We start from the raw sequence: 19498 nt of genomic DNA, 5'->3' as shown, positions 1-19498 counted from the left end.
TCAGGAAGCAACAGTTAGAACTGGACATGGAACAACAGACTGGTTCCAAATAAGAAAAGGAGTATAAAGGCTGTATATTGTCACCCTGCTTATTTAACTTATATGCAGAATACATCATGAGAAATGCTGGGCTGGAAGAAGCACAAGTTGGGATCAAGATTGCCAGGAGAAATATCAAAACCTCAGACATGCAGATACACCACCCTTTTGGCAGAAAGTGAAGAGGAACGAAAAAGCCTCTTGATGAAAGTGAAAAAGTGAAAAAGCTGGCTTAAAGCTCAACATTCAGAAAACTAAGATCATGGCATCTGGTCCCATCACTTCATGGCAAATAGATTGGGAAACAGTGGAAACAGTGGCTGACTTTATTTTTGGGGGCTCCAAAATCACTGCAGATGGTGACTGCAGTGAAGAAATTAAAAGATGCTTCCTCCTTGGAAGGAAAGTTATAACCAACCTAGATAGCATATTAAAAGGCAGAGACATTATTTTGCCAACAAAGGTCCATCTTGTCAAAGCTATGGTTTTTCCAGTGGTTATGTATGGATGTGAGAGTTGGACTATAAAGAAAGCTGAGCGCTGAAAAATTGATGCTTTTGAACTGTGTTATTGAAGATTCTTGAGAGTCCCTTGGATTGTAAGGAGATCCAACCAGTCCATCCTAAAGGAGATCAGTCCTGGGTGTTCACTGGAAGGACTGATGCTGAAGCTGAAACTCCAGTACTTTGGTCACCTCATGTGAAGAGTTGAAAAGACCCTGATGCTGGGAGGGATTAGGGGCAGGAGAAGAAAGGGGCAACAGAGGATGAGATGGCTGAATGGCATCACCGACTTGATGAACTTGAGTTTGAGTAAACTCCAGGAGTTGGTGATGGACAGGGAGGCCTGGAGTGCTGCGATTCATGGGGTCGCAAAGAGTCAGACACGACTGAGCGACTGAACTGAACTGAACTGAACTGAACTGAACTGAACTGAGGTATATAAAGTTTCCCTGGTGGCTCAGACAGTAAAGAATCTGCCTGCAATGCAGGAGACCTGGGTTCTATCCCTGGGTTGGGAAGATCCCCTGGAGAAGGGAATGGCAACCCTCCAATGTTCTTCTTGCCTGGGTAATCCCATGGATAGAGGAGCCTGGTGGGCCTCAGTCCATTAGGTCGCAGAGAATCAGACATGACTGAGTGACTAACACTTACTTAGGTGTGTAAAAGTACAAGAAGAGACTAAATACCTGCCATGTGTGTCAAAACTGGCAACTCTAGGAGGCTGACCTATAGATTGCTAAAGGAAGTCATTTTAAAACAATTTAACTGCCTTGGTAATATTAGCGTTTTTAACCTTGATATTTCCCGTAAAGTGAATATTGAACTTATATTGTCAATATAACCACTGTATAACAAGTCTCACTCCAAAAATATAGTTAGATTACCCAACTTTCAAAGATGAAAGTGGAAACACTGAAAAATGCAAACAAAAAGCAAGACAATCCAGAAAGCAGATATCTCAGAGGAACGTGTAACACAATTTCAGCACTTAGACAAATCATAAAGATAAAGCAATTCATTTCCAAAAATCAACTAAAACACAGTGAACTAGGTAGCAGATTATTTACAAAAGATTTAGACCTTTCTTTCTAAGAGAAACATAAGTGAAATTAAAACAAACTGAGATTGATTTCAGCAATCCCCCCATCTCTACTATATGGATTTCTGTCTCATGAAACATTAGAAGATCATAGAATCCTAAGGCAGAGTCAAGAATGTTTACAAGGACACTGGGTTTAGAAATAGACTTGAAACATTCAAATGGCATAGTGCCTGAGCAGAAACTATCAGTCACTCCGTTACATTTAATACAGTCATATTTCTCTTATATTTTTATTAACTTATGCATTATTATATAATAGTGTGTATCTTGCTTTGAGAGCATGGGTTATCCTTTTCAGTTAAATATACTTTCTACAAAAAGTTTAACCAAAAATCTAATTACTAAATATTTTACAAAGATGGTGAAGTCTTCCTTCCCTGGATATCCTAAAATGCAGTATCTGTATAAAACAAAAGTGAAGAAGGTGAAAGTCACTCAATCGTGTCTGATTCTTTGTGACCACAGGGATTATACAGTCCATGGAATTCTCCAGGCCAGAATACCGGATTCGGTAGCCATTTCCCTCTCCAGGGGATCTTCCTAACCCAGGGATCAAACCCAGGTATCCCTCATTGCAGACGAATTCCTTACCAGCTAAACCACAAGGGAAGCCAAAGAATACTGGAGTGGGCAGCCTATTCTTTCTCCAGTGGATCTTCCCGACCCAGGAATCAAACTGGGGACTCCTGCAGTACAGATTCTTCACCGACAGAGCTATCATGGTATAAAACAAAGATTTCTCCTAAAGCCCCAATCTGTGCAGCTGGACAGGCAAAATTGCTGATGAATGACTTGTTTTCTGAAATTTCATTTAGAAAAAAAATAAACCTCTCTGAGAATTCCTGAAATGTTGTAATTTTGTATGAAATCAACTGATGAAAAAAGATAAATATTTGCCATAAAGACATGCACAGCATTGATAAAAACACAGAGTTCAAATGCTGTTATAAACTGCTTTAACGTTAAAATACCTCTATGCACATATGGATGTGTTTACATAAGTGTGTGTGTACACACATGGACATACGTATACAATTGGGTACACACACCCACTTGCTTTCACATACATATTCTCTCATCTTTGTCCCTATGAAGATTATCACTCCCCACATAGAAATGACCCCAAGGAAGTAAGTACACTTCTTGGCTGAACAATTCATCAACAGCTTGAAGTGACAGGAATGGTGATTCAATACCATGTCCCTACATATCAGATGTAGGCCACATTCTTCAGTCTGCAGAACCAGAAAGGGAAAAAAGTCCCTGTCGCATTTGCCCTTTCATAGAGATGGAAATATTATTAGAAAGGACATAAACAGACTAATTAAATCACAGCAGTATGGCTGAGATGACAGCTGGTACAGCGTGTGACTGAGAAGATCCGTATCTGTGAGCAGGAGGCACTTCACTTCCAATCCATTCGCTAGTAGGTGCTTTCAAGCTTGCTGTGCAGACATTAAATAATAACATATCATTTCCAAGACGAAAACGATGTAAAGAAATAAAAAAAGACTTTCTAACCAAGAAGTCTTTTGTGCAACAGAGAAAAAAAATCATTTACCACTCAGTTCTGCTTTTGAGATAAAGATGTAATAATGTCATTACCTTTCATCAGCAGGATCCTTGAAAATCAACACTCTTTGCTTATCATGCTGTGAAATACAAATAGAGCTAAAGGCATGGTCTGGGACGCACGGCTGCAGCGATATTAACTAACAGATCTGCCCTTTGTGAAGGAAACCGTATCCATTTCATTAGTGCAGACTCTAATTCAAAACTGTTGAAAATGAACTCCACATACTGTTTTAATAACAACATTCCTAATCATTATCAAACTGGTAATTCTCTCAGCACTGAATGGAAGGGTCTGTGTTTCCATTATGACCTGCTGTTAAAGAAAACCATATTTAAATCCTCTATTTTTCCTATCTTCCCAGTGATCCAGGTTCATTTGGGGGAGGGGGGCTATAAGGAGCCTGCAAGATGATGCACGCCCCATTATTTCATCCTAAGTGAATTGACATTTTTAAACATTCTTGTCAACTACTATATTATTTACTTATTATCACTATTATTCTATTTTGTATTCAATTTGACATGCCATGGTTCATACAAATGTCTTGGTACACTTTTGGAATATTTGGACAATGCAGAGAAGAATCACGGTAATACAAATGTGAAAGACTAGGTCCGGTGACAAGCTCAGAGTTAGAAACTCGTGTGCTCACACTCACAAAATGTTAAAGCATGAACACCCTTGGTAATAGCTCAAAGAGTATGTTCTCTAATACAAGGTTATCATGAGATATTTGAAGATTTATGTCATCAAATATTATAATTAACAGAACACAAAGTTGAAGAGTTATTTTAATGTCATCAATCATATAAAATTAAAATATAAGAGAAAATAATGTAGGACCATATATTAATGAATAAAATGAGTTATCTGATCTTAAAAGGATTGAATAAGGCCTGGGGTTATTTTAAACAGAAAGGTTTGTTCCCACTATACATTATTTTTGAAGTTCCTATAAACATAATAGCACATTGATGTAGTTGATTTAAGGCTTTCCTCGATGAAAATATATTTACAAGGCTGTCATAGATGCACTCTATCTCCTAGAACATGATGCAGTCTACCATATAACATATCCAACTGGATATATGCTACATATCCTTATGTTTTATGAGTACACTAGGATACAGCATCAGATAAAATCATTTAATTTATATTTCCTAATTTAAATCCCTATACTATTAGTATACTTCTTATCCTGTTATTAGTTGGAGCAAGCAATATTAAAACCAAAACATTAGGCTAATATTTTCTAATTAGTTCTTCAACTGCCCATATAAATGATAAAAATTTTATGAAAAAGAAACAGCCACTACTCAAAAAGTAGAAAAAAATCTCTGTATTCTGCTTACCTACATCATATAATACATTTAATAATTCATACAGAAAACTAGTGTATGTTATTATTCATACTCTAATCATGTTATTTACATATTGGGATTAGAGTCGGAAATACATGCTCAAATATTCTTAAGTGGTGCATTTTTCCCATAGTCCCCCGTTATGATCACTAATGTTTTTAATCTTCTGTATGCACAATAAAGATGTTATGTTATGCAAGAAAATGCAAACAATGCCAAGCACTGTCTAGAAAATCATGAAAATGAGTCTAATAAAATGACTAGTTATTACCACAGGATCCTTTTTTATTCTTATATTCCAAATAAGTATTTTCTATCCTTATCCATCATAGGTAATGGTTACATAACCTCCCTTTTTTTTTTTAACATTTAAGTTGTCTCAGTTTTTGTGTTTGATTATAGAAATCACTGTAAAAAAAATAACTTCTTGCCTTTGATCTTCTACTCAGGTTTCAAAAATCAAAGAATTTTAGAGCCAAAGGCTAAGTGGGCATCAAGCTCCTTATTTATTAAATAAGAAATCTGAGAAATTGAGAGACCTATCTAAGCTACTTATTAGCGATGTTATTACTAGAAGCTAAATCTTCTGATATATTTTGCCCTTTGCTCCCCATCTCAACTTTTAGAAGCATCTAGAAGGACTTGTTTGGATCAGACTATAAGCTTTTCAAATGATAATTTTTGTCTTAAATTAGCTATTTATTCTTTATATTTTCACATCAGCTTACCTTATTTAAAATACTTCATGAAGAAGAAATGGAAGAAATATTAAATATTTAAGAATGCATTGAAAACTATGAAAGAGTTCATTACTATTTAGTTTTTTATTGTTGGAGTAAGCAACTTTGTGGTAAGTGTCAGGATATGAAGACATCTTTTACATAGGAGATGATGTGAACCATATGGCTTATTCACCATCAACTGAGTAACAAACCATGGCAGTTCCTATACTTTTAGGAGATGCTTATGTGGTCCTTCCATTAAAATTCCACTAATGTGACATTTGTGAAAAGGTTTATGTTTGGACATACTTTCCTCACCATGTGAGAAGCCACAGACAGCAAAGGCATTGATTGAAAGTGTTTATATATAAATTGAAAGCTATCAGTTCTAAAATATTTCTCATTTCATGTGTCAGAGTTTTTTGGTCTTTTAGGGAAGTCTTGTCTGTTTCCATGTTTACAAGACTCTGGCTGTTAATATTGTTAAATTTTACTCATCAGACAGGAAGAAGGATCTTAGCAATCATTGTTAGGAAAAGAAACATTAAGAAAGTTAAAAAAAAAAGTTCCACATTTAATCTGTTAAACAATGGCAAATTTCTTATGAATCACTGATACTGTAATTGAACTGGAGACATTTTTAGAGCAAGCTTACTTTGGCTTTTTCACCCTCCGATTTGGAATCTGCTCACAGTACTGCCAGCTTAACCAAAAAGGATTAACTCTCATATCCAACTGAGAACACAGATAATTCTCAGTAATTGGTAAAAAATGAAGATGAATGGGGCTGAGAGATAAGGAGCAATTAGCTCATCAGCAGTTACAGCTGTGCACTCAATCCGGATCCATCTCTTGAGTCTCGGCCCCTTTTAAAGAACCTACACAGAAAAAGCGCAGGACACCCCCTCCCCGAAAAATTGCTATACCTGCCCATCATTTCTCTAGTCTTCCATTTTATTTCCTTCCTATACAAAGACACCTGTCACAGCATGCTATGTAAATTACTACCTCTCTCAGGACCTATGTCTAAAGCCAATCTTCTTTTTAAACTTTTTTTTTTATAACAGAAACCAAATGACTACTGTAGACACTCTTAAATTCCCTGTCAATCGTTTCATTATAGCAGCATCATCTGTTTGAAAATATAAGCAATTCCCTCATCTAATTATAGGAAGGATTTGAGGTTCATTAACACTGCCGAAGCAGAGAATCCAACGCGCAACTTCAGAGCTCTGCTTGCTGGTCTGTGTTCTCAGTTTCCTTTTATTTGCTTTCTCAAGGTCTCCAAGACTTTTTCCTGAAATCACAATATTAATTTTTCCTTCCAAACAGACACGTGAGATAGAAGAAAGGAAATGACTACAATGTAAAATATTTTATTTCTGTGGGACTAGCAAAAAAAAGTTAAGGGAATGGTCAGATGGGGAAGATAATTTTATTATCTATCTGCCTGGCTTTTTTTTTTTTTCATCATTGTTTTCTTTGTCGGGTGGTGGACAGAGGTAAGAAGTAAGGAATGCCATTGAAGAACACAGCTGTTTAATCCCAAACTCAAATTCTTGTTTTTACTTGAAACTCCTATATCCTTTTAACTATTGCAAATTTGGAAAATGCGAACAAATCCTACATTTCAGGCATATGAAATGTGTTCAGTTTGTGGATCACTGCATTAGGGTATTCTTGTCTACTTTCCATGGTGTGCAGAGGACAAACTCTGAAGTCTTAAGATTACTTCACTTCCTCAAAGAAATAACAGCAGTTTGGGGTTATGACTATAGTTTAAACAATAAGATTTTCTTGGGACATCTGTTTTGAGATCACATTTTGAATAGATATGAACTCATTTCCTACGAAGCAAGCAATCTACTATTGTTGATAGCTGTTTACCAGTTCTATGAGTCAGATATTAGCTGGTGGCAAAGGTCCCTCTTAAATCCTCCTGTATTCTTTAAACTGTGTACATAGTGTTTTCCTTAAATAAAATGTTAAGAGAAGTAAAAATGCAGTCTTTTCCTGTCTCTTGCTAAATTATAGTCCACAAACGCTTGTACTTGGAAATAATATTTAATGTATTTATATTTAAAAGAGTCGTTTCCTTTGTTGTCATTAGTTAAGGGAGTAAGATATTAGGTTTAGCAAGTATGTAAATAACACAGAAACTATTAAGAGATGCTTACTATGTCAATATTTATATAGCATTTAAAAACTAGAAGTTAAATTAAGTTTCCTTTATTTAGATTAAATCGATTGTGATTAATTTAGTATCCTCAAAAATGTGCATGATGCCAAAAAAAAAGATAAGTAGATAAAACACAGCCACAGAGACTATGAAATTGACCTTGGGTTCACAGTTTTAAATTCTGCCTTTCCAATATCCCAGTCCCAATTTCCAAGCAGCATTTTTTAAGATGGTTATGTAGATCAGTCCTTAAAGCAAAAAAATAGCAATTTATCTGGTCTGTATGTTGTGGATAGTGTTGCCACTAAAAAGAATCCAGGACATTTTTCCTTCTTATCTGCAATGTAGCTTATATCAGCCAACCTGTCACAAGATAGTACTTGATATAAACAAGAGATTGCAAAGACATCTCAGTAATCAATATCAGGATGGCTACAGTATGGAAACCCCAACCAGTGCATATCATTTGTCTCAGCATCTATTTCTATGGCCAAATGAAGCATTAATTCAAATCATAAATCTATGGTGATTTAAATCTGGGAATGAGCACCTGCCTGTTTAATGATTTATTTTGTACATTTCAGTAAGCAGGAGATTTGTCCATATGAACTGACAGGTCACCTTCAGATGCCAGGAGCAGACTGTTTATCACCATGCAGACTAGCATCTCATCTTAGCAAGTAAATATTAAACTAAAAGAATCCAATTGATTGTGGATGAGGGAGAATGGCGACACGGCCATATATTTTACTCAGCCTACTGATGCCTTACTGGGGTCTATCCTAAAGTCCTCACTTCTTCCTAAAGTGATCATTCTGTTGGAAAGATGTGAGCTCAAGGTTACCAAGTAAAGTTGGGATGTAAAATAATTATTTGTCAGTGTCACAGTTTTCTTCGAACATCTTTTTTTTTTCTGGCTAATTTTTGCAATTCATATTAAGAACTAGAGACACTCATCTATAATAAAAACATCCCTCACCTCACCAAGCCAAATAAAACCAAACCAAGCAAAAGAAAAAAAAAATCTATTTTCTAGGGCAACAAGGATTTTATTTACAACCAAGAGGGGGCAAAATAGAGAGTTTCTACATACAGAGCCCTGAAACATTTAACAGAACTTGTGAGCCAGATGAGTACAAGTGAAAAAAAGAACCTGAACTGACTTCAGAAATGCCACTAGATTTGGGCAGGGCTGAGAGTAACAATACATCATTTAAGTAGCACCTCTCTGAGGGGTTTTCCTACTTCAAAGGGCTGATAGATTCATGAGAACAAGTACATTTGTATCCTGAAATATAAAGCTTCTGAGATTCTTGGGATTCCTCCTGGAATTCATAGGCTTCAATACCACTTCCTAAGCGCCTCCTGCTAACTGATGTTCCTGGGGATCCACCATATCCTGTTATGACTGTCTTACTTAACCACGTCACCCATTAGACTGCATGTCCCCTGAGTGTTGAGACTACTAGGATTATTTTTGAGTTCCTAGAATAAGCTAAAATCAAACACACAGCAAAATCCAAATGATGTCACAGATGCCCCCAAATTTCTTCACAGGCATGAAGCTTAACAAATAATACCTAGCAGAGAGCAGAGGAAAACAGGAGGAAACAGTTGATGGCTGTAAAAAGAGGAAGAAGGTGGTTTTCAGGAGGGCAAGCTGGAAGAAAGAATAACAATAGCAAAAGCAATACCCACACAAGCAACCTTACACATGATCTAAAGTGTGATAAACAGACATTGTAATGAATAAAATGATAAACACTTGACAAATATGCTTTCCTTTAATTCTTATGATGTAGATGCTATTTTTTATGCCATTTTTCAGATGTGGAATGCAAGGCTCAGAAAGTTCACATAACTTTCCAAAGTCACATAGCAGTTAAGAAGTGTTTAATAAGTAGTAGTTATTAGACACTTAACAAGAGGCAGGCACTGTCCTCAGAAGCAGAGAAAACTGCTGCCCTTTTTAAAGCAACTACTATGATGTATGCAAACTCAACTACCCCCCACCATTGCCCTGTACCTTCTCCCGCTTTACCCCCTCCCTGCTCCAAACTCTGTTTCCCTGATCTCCAAGTAAAGAAGGAGGGCGCAAGGGGTATGAAGGATAATAAATCAAAAATTCTTAAAGGATAGTGGTATGCGAAAATAGAAGAAAAATGACAATGATAGCATTTTGCCCCCAAACAGGTATAGATATATAACACACATGATCTATGTGTCTTAGGGACCTACGGTAGCACTAATGTTAACACAGTCTCAAAATATTAAAACCCTCTAGGAAAATTCAAATAAATACCCATTTTTGGTTCAAACTGGATGATGCGTGTCAAAACTAAAAAGCGATATAAACTAGCAAGCAAATACCTTAATGGAAGAAAAGTGATTTCTTCCAACTAAAACACTAATTTAAACTGTTTCTTGTTTAAGCCATTATGATAGTCGAGGTATCCAAATAATTATGGTAGGCACAAGGTGATCAGAAAGCAAATGTCATTTCATGATATCACATGTTAAGAGTATGTCAATGCCTAATTATGTTCTCTTTATCTTATGCCTATTGGTTTCTCCAAAGCCAGTTTCTGCTCTGCTACTCAGGAAATCTGACAGAGGTATAAAGTTTCAATATATTTTGTTCAAGTGTTATTACACTGGCTAACTTCAACATCCCTCCTCACAACACCAACTACCAACAATAAACTGCACTGAAGTCTTAACTCTCCTAAAATTTTGAAAACAATTCAAATTATGTTTTGGAATTATAAATATGGTTTATAATGGTTCATCACTTGTTTTTAAGTGTCCAATTTTGCTCTATTTTATCGGTCAAAGTAAAAGACCATTATGTTAAAACTGTGTGCAGTCAATAGTTTTAAAAAGATAATTACAATTCTTTCATTTTACTTCAATAGTTTTTAACTTTTAAAAGTTTAAATTGAAGTGTGTAAACTATAACCTAAACAATTCACTGCCCTCTTTCTTCTTAACAGAAGCACCGCAAGTGTGAACACTGATGTTTCCTTTAGTTCTTTTCAATTTTTGTGCCAGTCTTTGGCTTTCTTCCACATCTTTCCATCCTTCTAAGAATTGCTACCACCTTCTTCATCATGCTCTCAAATCAAAGCCATTAACACTGCTCCTTTTCTTTCTCTTGCCTAGTTCTGATGAAAAAGCTCTTTTTCCGCTTTTTTTACATTCCACTTTGGCATCACTACAGTCATGGCATTTTGTGTATGTGTTTTAAAATTACTTCTTACTATGTTACTCATATCTAGCACATGATCTCATGAACTGTTGTGAAAATGATTATCAATGAAGTCCACAGCATTCCTTCCTACACCTATACCCATACGTCAAGGAACTGAAAGTATGCAGATACTGATTATTTAAAGAGATAATCTGTTAAAATGCAGCCTAGAAAAGAAAATCTAATTGAACTGCCATAACTTACTGCCTCCCTCATGAACATATATGCTGGATATAGTCTCTTGTATACATCTTGCAGCATCTAAATTTTTCCTGTTACATTATATTTTGAGCATGATTTCTGTATTTTAAAGAAAAATAATTTGGCGAGGATAAAATGCTGTATCTCAAAAACAGAGATACAAAAGATACAATCAATAAAAGTGTAGCCCTCACTTGAAGTTGACTGACTAAATGAAGTTACTCAAAAGAATTCTGCAAAGATAAAGTTGTTCCTTTTATTTTAAACAGTGACTATTAATCTTACTTTTCTCCACGCCTCAAGAACAAAAAAGGTCAAATTAAGAAGTTGAAGTGGCATAGTTTAAATAAGAGAAATTGACAATCGCTGTATACAGAAAGAATTAATTATCAGCATAATTTTTATTCTTGGCAGCCAGCACATGAGAAGGTGAAGTTTATGTTTTGCTGCTAAGGCACATTTCTTCTTTGGTAACCAATGAATTAAAAGTTAGTAGTGTGTGGTTTTGTTTGTAAATGTTCTTCTGTCACCTTGTGTATAATCAATTATTTCAAAATTCTAACTAATAAAACTTATTTGTATTATGAAATATGTTAGCTAAAATCTTATAGTAGGAGTTGCAGACTTAAGTTAATTCTGACATTTAAAAATAGTTTCAATTATTTATTTAGAATACATGTTGTTAGGCTAATTGGTTTCTTCAAAAGGTACACTATCTTCAAAGCTAAAAGGAACAACTTCTTGAATGGGTAGCCAATAGCTGGGTTCTGTAAAAGAAAGTCACTTAGTAACAAAATGAATACAGTAAGTTTCACTGAACAGAAAACTTACCAACACTTGAATTCATGTCCCCATTTTCAGAATCTGCTCCATGTTGGTTATTACTGGCGTGATAGTTGCTCATAGCTTCTAATTTGATTTTTTTCACCTTCATTGCTTCGGCGATAGCTGCATTGGTAGCAGCGGCAGCTGCCGCAGCTGCTGCTGTCAAACCTTTAAAGAATAAATTAAAAATGAGGTAATGCAAATTCTGGTTTTTCACATGAGAGTTCATGTACTTTATACAACACATATACAAACATATTGGAGTATCTGATTCCTTTATGCAACACTCTCATATCATATATTCATTCCCAATGAACTAATGAAAGAACATTGATAGAATGGACAGAATGCTCTCCAAACTCCCACATCAGTATCAGCAGAAGCATAATTCATACGTAAAAGGATAATAGTAGAAATAAGGCCAGAATTCTCTCTCAAACAACTCCATCTGACTATGTCATTCCCTGCCTGCTTCCAACACTGTTCAGCTGCCTAATGAGGGCAAAAATATAACCTGCTTAACTTAATTCACCAAGCTTTTCACTAGACCTGGAAACCTAGCTAATCACCCTAAATCTCCCTGTTCTCATGCCTCACTCCTCCTGGGTTGAACTTGGCCCCAAGGCCCACATGCACTCTGTCCCTTCAAGCCTGCACTTCCTTACAGACCATCAAGTGTCCCAGTGACTGTTTTACTTCTCATCCTCCAGTATTCCAGTCCCAGAGTCAGCCCTTCTAATCACTACGCCATGATAGTTATCCAAACAGTTTGTCTCTGTTCACTAAGAAAACGACAGGTAAGAGTGATGATGAGGGGACTTCCCTGGTGGCCCAGTGGTTAAGAATCGGCTTGCAATGCAGGGGACACTGGTTCGATCCCTAGTCAAGGAACTAAGATCCCACATACTATGGAGCAACTCAGCCCGTGTGCCACAACTACTAAGCCTGCATACTCTGGAGTCCACACTTGGAAGCCACTGTGCCTGCACACCACAATGAAAAAGCCCATGTGCCACAAGACTTGATGAAGCCAAATAAATAAATGACTTTTTTTTTAAAGGAGTGATCATGAAATTAGAAATAACAGTTAGACCAATATGCAAGAGCAGAAAGAGAAGTGTCAGCTTTAGGTACAGGCTCCAGGTATCCAACAGAGGTTTCAGAGCAGAGGAGCAGTCTGTTTTCCTTAGATGTGTGAACTTCTACTAAGCCAATTTACTTCATCCTGACAGTCTCCAAATCTTCCCTAGCGGCTTAGATGGTAAAGAATCTGCCTGCAATGCAGGACACCCAGGTTCGATTCCTGGGTCAGGAAGATGCCTTGAAGGAGGGCATGGCAATCCACTCCAGTATTCTTGTCTGGAGAATCCCATGAACAGAGAAGCCTAGTGGGCTACAGTCCATGGGGTCACAAAGAGTTGGACATGTCTGAGCAACTACATTTATGATTTCTCTTAACTGTAGAACTTTGACATCTATGAAAGGATATACCCTCCCACTGCCCTCATACTTTTTGCTATGGCTGCTTCAGAGTGCCTGGCTACAGTGCTTCAGCCCGCTCTGAATTTATCCGTATGATTTATTTCCACTCACAGCTGGTAGATTAGGGACTGAACACCTCTCTCCTCCTTTTCCTCCGCGCTAATCATCACTTCTAGTTAATATAGCAAATAAGTTACTGCCTCAGGAATTAAAGAAAGTTTTGTTTTTGTTTTTGCTTTTGCTTTCCCCTAGAAACCTCTGCTTTATTTTAGAGGTTAGGGAAAGACCTCACCTTTCCTTCAGATCCGACCAAAAACACCCTGACACCTTTCACCCCAATGCAAGAAAACTTTCAGACTGGATCTTTGCATGAGAAACTGATAACCACTCCCTAAAAGGCATTGGTCTGAACTAAAAGAATCCATCTGGGTCTGAACTGAACACTTATTGCCATTTAAGTCCCAACTTGAACTGATTCTCTCCTCTTCCTATGATTGAATTTACTCCCCAGTTACTCATTTCCTTCAAAGATGTTTCAGAACATTTTCTTTCCTGTTCTCTAAAAATTCTGTTTGTGTTTCCCAGAAAAATTCTCTTCCTCAATTCGCCTTGTCACCAGTGTGAACATCCCACTGTCCTGTCCCTTTATTGCCTGGTGTTGCCCCATCTCCAATTTATGACACATCTTTATCTTTGATTTATGCAGCAGGTAAATCTTGTTCCACAGTATTCAAGCAAAAAAGAAAACCTACCACTTGAGATATGAGGTTATTATTGGATAGATCTGAATCAAGCTCAGTAGCATGAAACATAACTATGCATGATATGGCCTTACATAAGCTATAAAATCTTCTTAAGTATGTTTTCTTCATCTGTGAAGTCATCCTATTCACAAAGGGATAATAGAAGGATTAAATAAGATAAACTGTGTGAAGAATGCCACATTATGTTTAGTAAAAATTAGGCAGGCCTTGGGTTCTAGTTTTTTCTTTAATAAGTCAAGCCCAGTCTTAGCTGTGATTCCTGCAGAATATGATGAGCTGGCCACAGCCCCCCTCAGCTAGAAGATCCTAATTCTTCTTATCTGCCTGTACTAACCCTTGACTTTTAAAAATGCTTTCAATAATTTTATTATGAAAAGAGTACTTATGATACACTTTTATTTTTCCACTTGACATTTTTCTTGACAGGCTTACATTTCTAATACAAATTCCAACAGATAGTTGTGTGTAAGATACACATACATGCTATAACTTAACTATAATACTTTTAAAATACTCTATTTTCAGTATGGTTTCATGATGACAAGAAGAAAGCTATTGAATTTGCAACAGTTGATGATTTCAGTTCTACTAACTCACCTTGATGTTTGATGGGTCCTCAAATTTAGTTCTTTAATAACTTTCGAATTCAGCCAATTTTCTCCATCTCTACTGGCTCCCCCTAGTGCAAGCTGTCACTTTTTATTCCGTGGAGTATTGTAATTATTTCTTAACAGCTTTTACTTTCTCTACTTTCAGTCTCTTATGATTCATGCAGCAGTCAACATAACCTTATGAAAATGAAAATCCAATCCTGGCATTCAATGCCTGCTCTGAGGAGCAAGCTGTGTGCTTCATGTGCCTGTCAGGGCCCTGTGTGTTCAGCCCTCTGTTTCTCTGTATGGTATTATCTTTCCACCAGGTTCCTTTTGCTCTCTGTGCTTCAGAAACATGGACATCTTTTGCATCTTCTAACAGACATTTCCTCTTTCACATTAGACTCTGCACATGGTGTTCAAACTTTCTAGAAAAGCTGTCCACTCCCATACCCCAAACCTGTCCCTGCGTGATGTGATGGCTCAAATATGATGCTCCACAGGGAGCAGGCTCAGGATCCTGACTCTTTAATCAACTTCCTTAGTGGTTCAGACAGTAACTATATGCCTGCAATGTAAGAGACCCGAGTTCAATCCCCGAGTCATGAAGATCTCCTGGAGAAGGAAATGGCTAAGCACATTAGTATTCTTGCCTGGAGAATCCCATATACAGAGGAGCCTGGCAGGCTACAGTCTACAGCCTTGCAGAGTCGAACAGAACTGAGTGACTAACACTTTCATTTCACTTTTCTTTTTTCAGTGGAAGCAGACTTAGGATTCTGACTCCTCAATCTACCTGGGAAAGAGCTCCAACACTTCAAGAATCAATCTAAGACTCGCTTATTTTAAAGAGCTGACTTTCCCCACCCTACTCCACAAGAGTAGCGCTTGTGTTCTCAGCTTTGTTGAATGAGAATTTGTCTTCTCTGTGCATTATAATCACTCACAGAGCTTTAAAACCATATAAAGAGCTGAGTTCTATCGTCTGAGACTCTGGTTATTTTGAGTTGTATATTTGAGTTGAATGTACTGCTCCTTGGGTTAGTTTAATGTGAAATCTGAGAACACAAACTCACTCCCTTAAACTTTTTTTTTTTTTTTTTGAGGGGGAGAGTCGGGAGAGGGATGTTGCTTGGTGGTTAGTTAGGGCTGATTCCTCTAACTGGGTTATAACACCAAAAGGACAGAAAAACATTCTTAATATAAGTATCTCAAACACTGAAGCCAAAGCCTGGCACAACTTGTATCTGAATGAAAAAAAAAAATGCTTCTGAAATTGGATTACATGGAAAGCCACAAGAGAAATATGGGCATTATTTTGACAATATTGGGCTTCCCTGATAGCTCAGTTGGTAAAGAATCCACCTGCAATGCAGGAGACCCTGGCTTGATTCGTGGGTTGGGAGGATCTGCTGGAGAAGGGATAGGCTACCCACTTCAGTATTCTTGGACTTCCCTGATTGCTCAGCTTGTAAATAATCTGCCTGCAATGTGAGAGAACTGGGTTTGATTCCTGGTTGCGAAAAATTCCCTGGAGAAGGAAACAGCTACCCACTCCAGTATTCTGGCCTCAAGAATTCCATGGACTATACAGTCCATGGGGTCACAAACAGTCGGACACAACTAAGTGACTTTCACTTGGACAATGTCAATGTACGCCATTAAAAACACTTTATATATTTTGCAGTCAATAAAAATATACTAACAGTAGCAAATCTCATTAACTTAATAAAAAGCATTTACTCTCCATTGCTGGAGACAATTACAAAGTCTCACCTTCACTTCTGCATTTATTGCACTTTCTGTTGGCCTTGTCATAGCCCTTTCAAATCTCTCATGTAATTCTCAAATCCCCTCTGGCTGGCTGCCTCTACTAAAAACTTACTTTAGAATATAGACACTCACTTTTGAAAGAGGTCCCATTGTATACTTTGTTCCCTACTGAAGCTGCCTTTGAAAGGACAGTGTAGCAAATTCACCAAAAAAATCCAGTGTTTGGTCTCTGTTTCATAGAGAATACAGAGTGTTAAAACTCTTCCTGTGTAATCAAGAATGGTTTGCTGGTGCAACATGCATGGACCTAGAGATTATCACACTAAGTGAAGGAAATCAGGCAAAGACAAATATCATATGATGTCACTTATATGTGGAAATAAAAAATGATACAAATGAACTTATTTACAAAACAGTCTCACAGACTTAGAAAACAAACTATGGTTACCAAAGGAGAAACTTTGGGGGAAGGATAAACTAGGAGTTTGGAATTAATGGATACACATTACTGTATATAAAACAGAAAAACAACAAAGGCCTAGTATAGAGCACAGGGAACTATATTCAATATCTCATAATACCTTGTAATGGGAAGGGATGTGAAAAAGTATAAATATGCTTATATATGTATATAACTGAATCACTTTGCTATACACCTGAAACTAACAAGACATTGTAAATCAACTATATCCAATATGAAATAAAACTTTTTGAAAAAGAATGGCCTGCTTGTGTAAACACTGGTAATCCATAACATTTACCCCATACTTTTCCGCCCTGTGTAAGCTTTTCCTACCTAGAACTCTTTCCACTTGCCCCATATTCAGATTCCATGACATTCTCCTTCAATATCCCACCCTGAAACAGCACATTTATGACTGCTTTCTACTCTTTCCAAACAAAACAAGTCATTTTTTTCCCCTAAGAACGAGGTAATCCAGTTTCTTGAAGTGATCATCTATATCAAATCCAGCTGCAGAGAATGGTGAAGTTGAAGATTATCTTCCCTGGGGCCATATTCACAGAATCTGTCTCTGAGATGGGCTTCCCTCATAGCTCAGTTGGTAAAGAATATGCCTGCAATGCAGGAGACCCTGGTTCCAATCCTGGGTCAGGAAGATCCCTTGGAGAAGCCATAGGCTACCCACTTCAGTATCCTTGGGCTTCCCTTGATGCTCAATTGGTAAAGAATCCGCCTGCAATGGGAGACCTGGGTTCGATCCCTTGGTTGGGAGGATTGTATAGTCCATGGGGTTGCAAAGAGTCAGACATAATTGAGCGACTTTCACTTTTCATCTCTGAGAGATGGACTGAAAAATCTGTATTTTTACCTTTCAACAAGTTGATTCTCTGCCCTTAGATTTTTTGATGACAATAATATACCATATTAAAGTGTGGCTGCATTTTACAATAAAAGCTTATTAGCCTGGTAGTGGTTTTTGAAAGTGAGTATAGTAAGAATCAACAAGGTAAGACACTGCAGTGGTTTTTGAAAGTGAGTATAGATCAGAATCAACAAGGAAACTTGTTAAAATTAAGATGACTCAATAATCAGGATCTGAGACACACTGCTGTAGACTTAGACTCAGAACTGTAGGTTCAGACTTTGGAAAATTGAGTGTTCTATGCCTGTAGCTTAGCACAGCAGAACAAAGAGGCCAACCAGGTAACGCTGCATTTCTGTGTGATATAAATGCAGTAGTCGTGTATGTGATTAAGTCAACCAACCACTTACATTGACAAATCTATTTGTATACACAGTAACTGTTAGCCAAAGAGCTTGAGTAATTTCTGATTCTTCAATCACGAAGAATTTTTATCAGATTTCTTTCTCTCATTGGGGGAAAAGTTACATGTATATATAACACACACAGAGTGCATGTGTGTGTTTGTGTGTGTGTCAGCACTCGTGCACAGGCATAGTGATGAAACAAGTGAATAAAGAATCTCTTCCACTAAGGAAAGATTAAACCATCTGTTTTACTTCCTGAAATTTTCTTTTTTATACACCCCAAGAACAATCATAGTATCTTATACACAAAGATCAAAACATGCTCTAAACTGAGTAGTCAAGTATAGAGGAGATTTATTTTATTTTAAAATGCTGTAAATCCTATTTTGTCATCATCAATGGGGAGACTTTAATGTATGCTTAAAATTCTGTCATTGATAAAATAATGTATTGAAAGACAGTTTATTTTTTTTTTAAAGTCTTCCTTCAGAGAAAGGATAATAAGTCATGCATACATTGTGCAATTCCTAGACCTTACATTGGCCCTCGGAAAAGGGACTATGAATCAAACTTTAGGTAAAATCCATAGGCCTTAGAGCATGAAGAAATATTTAGGCTTTTTTTTTTTCTATCTGATCTTTATAAACTCTCATTTACAAAAGAATGAGAATATTTTTGCAGAGCATTTAGAAATACAGCTTGTCATATTAGCATCTGAATTACACTACAAACTCATTACTGTGGGCTCCATCCTATTTGCTCCTTCAGAGCAAATTCTACATTATCTTTTAACTAGCTATTGTTAGATTTTTTTTATTTTTATCTTGGTTTATAGGTTTCTTTTAATAATACTTTTATTTTTTGAAGCTCCATTAAAATCTTTTAAAGTTGTTTTTGAAAAACTGACTTACATGGAAATTACTAGTTATATAAACTCACTATTATAGAAAGAGTAAACCTATGGTGGTTGAAAGAAACACTTTAAAGAGTTGTACAAACTTTGGACAACAGGCATCACATTTTTATGAAATAATGCAGTAAGTTATATAATTCCTAAACCTTCAAACTTCCTATCTTTAAAACAGAGATACCAGTTTCAATCAGTAGTGTTGTGGGAAATTAAGGTAAAATAATGCACATAACAGCTAAACCCTCTGCAAATGGTAGCAAAATTTTTCAAGTAACCCATAAAATCCAGCACACCTTTATTTAGTTTTACATTTGTTCAATTATTCACAAAAATGCAAATATGACAAAAGCTATCCAACAGTGTAGGGTTAGAATCTAGCCATTTGACAAATGGACACCTGAAAATCATGCTTCCATCAAATCATTTGACTTAGTAGTCTATGTCGATCAAATTTATCATAAAATCATTAAATTTCCACTCTGTGCT

The 19498-nt window shown here is 36.7% G+C and overlaps 1 protein-coding gene across 2 annotated transcripts in view; it reads right to left on the bottom strand.

Annotated features, from left to right (window-relative positions):
- The window catches only part of DACH1 (dachshund family transcription factor 1), a 455863-nt gene that overhangs the window by 201002 nt on the left and 235363 nt on the right, over positions 1-19498 (bottom strand). For both annotated transcript variants that reach the window (XM_070471591.1, XM_070471592.1), the window contains exon 3: positions 11765-11926. In XM_070471591.1, the coding sequence (XP_070327692.1) occupies positions 11765-11926 (162 nt within the window). The remainder of the gene's footprint in view (positions 1-11764; positions 11927-19498) is intronic.

The sequence above is a fragment of the Odocoileus virginianus genome, chromosome 8 (assembly GCF_023699985.2).
Source record: "Odocoileus virginianus isolate 20LAN1187 ecotype Illinois chromosome 8, Ovbor_1.2, whole genome shotgun sequence".
NCBI classification, from domain to species: Eukaryota; Metazoa; Chordata; class Mammalia; order Artiodactyla; family Cervidae; genus Odocoileus; species Odocoileus virginianus.
Note: the sequence above shows the minus strand (reverse complement) of the source record. Positions and strands in the feature narration are given on the sequence as shown.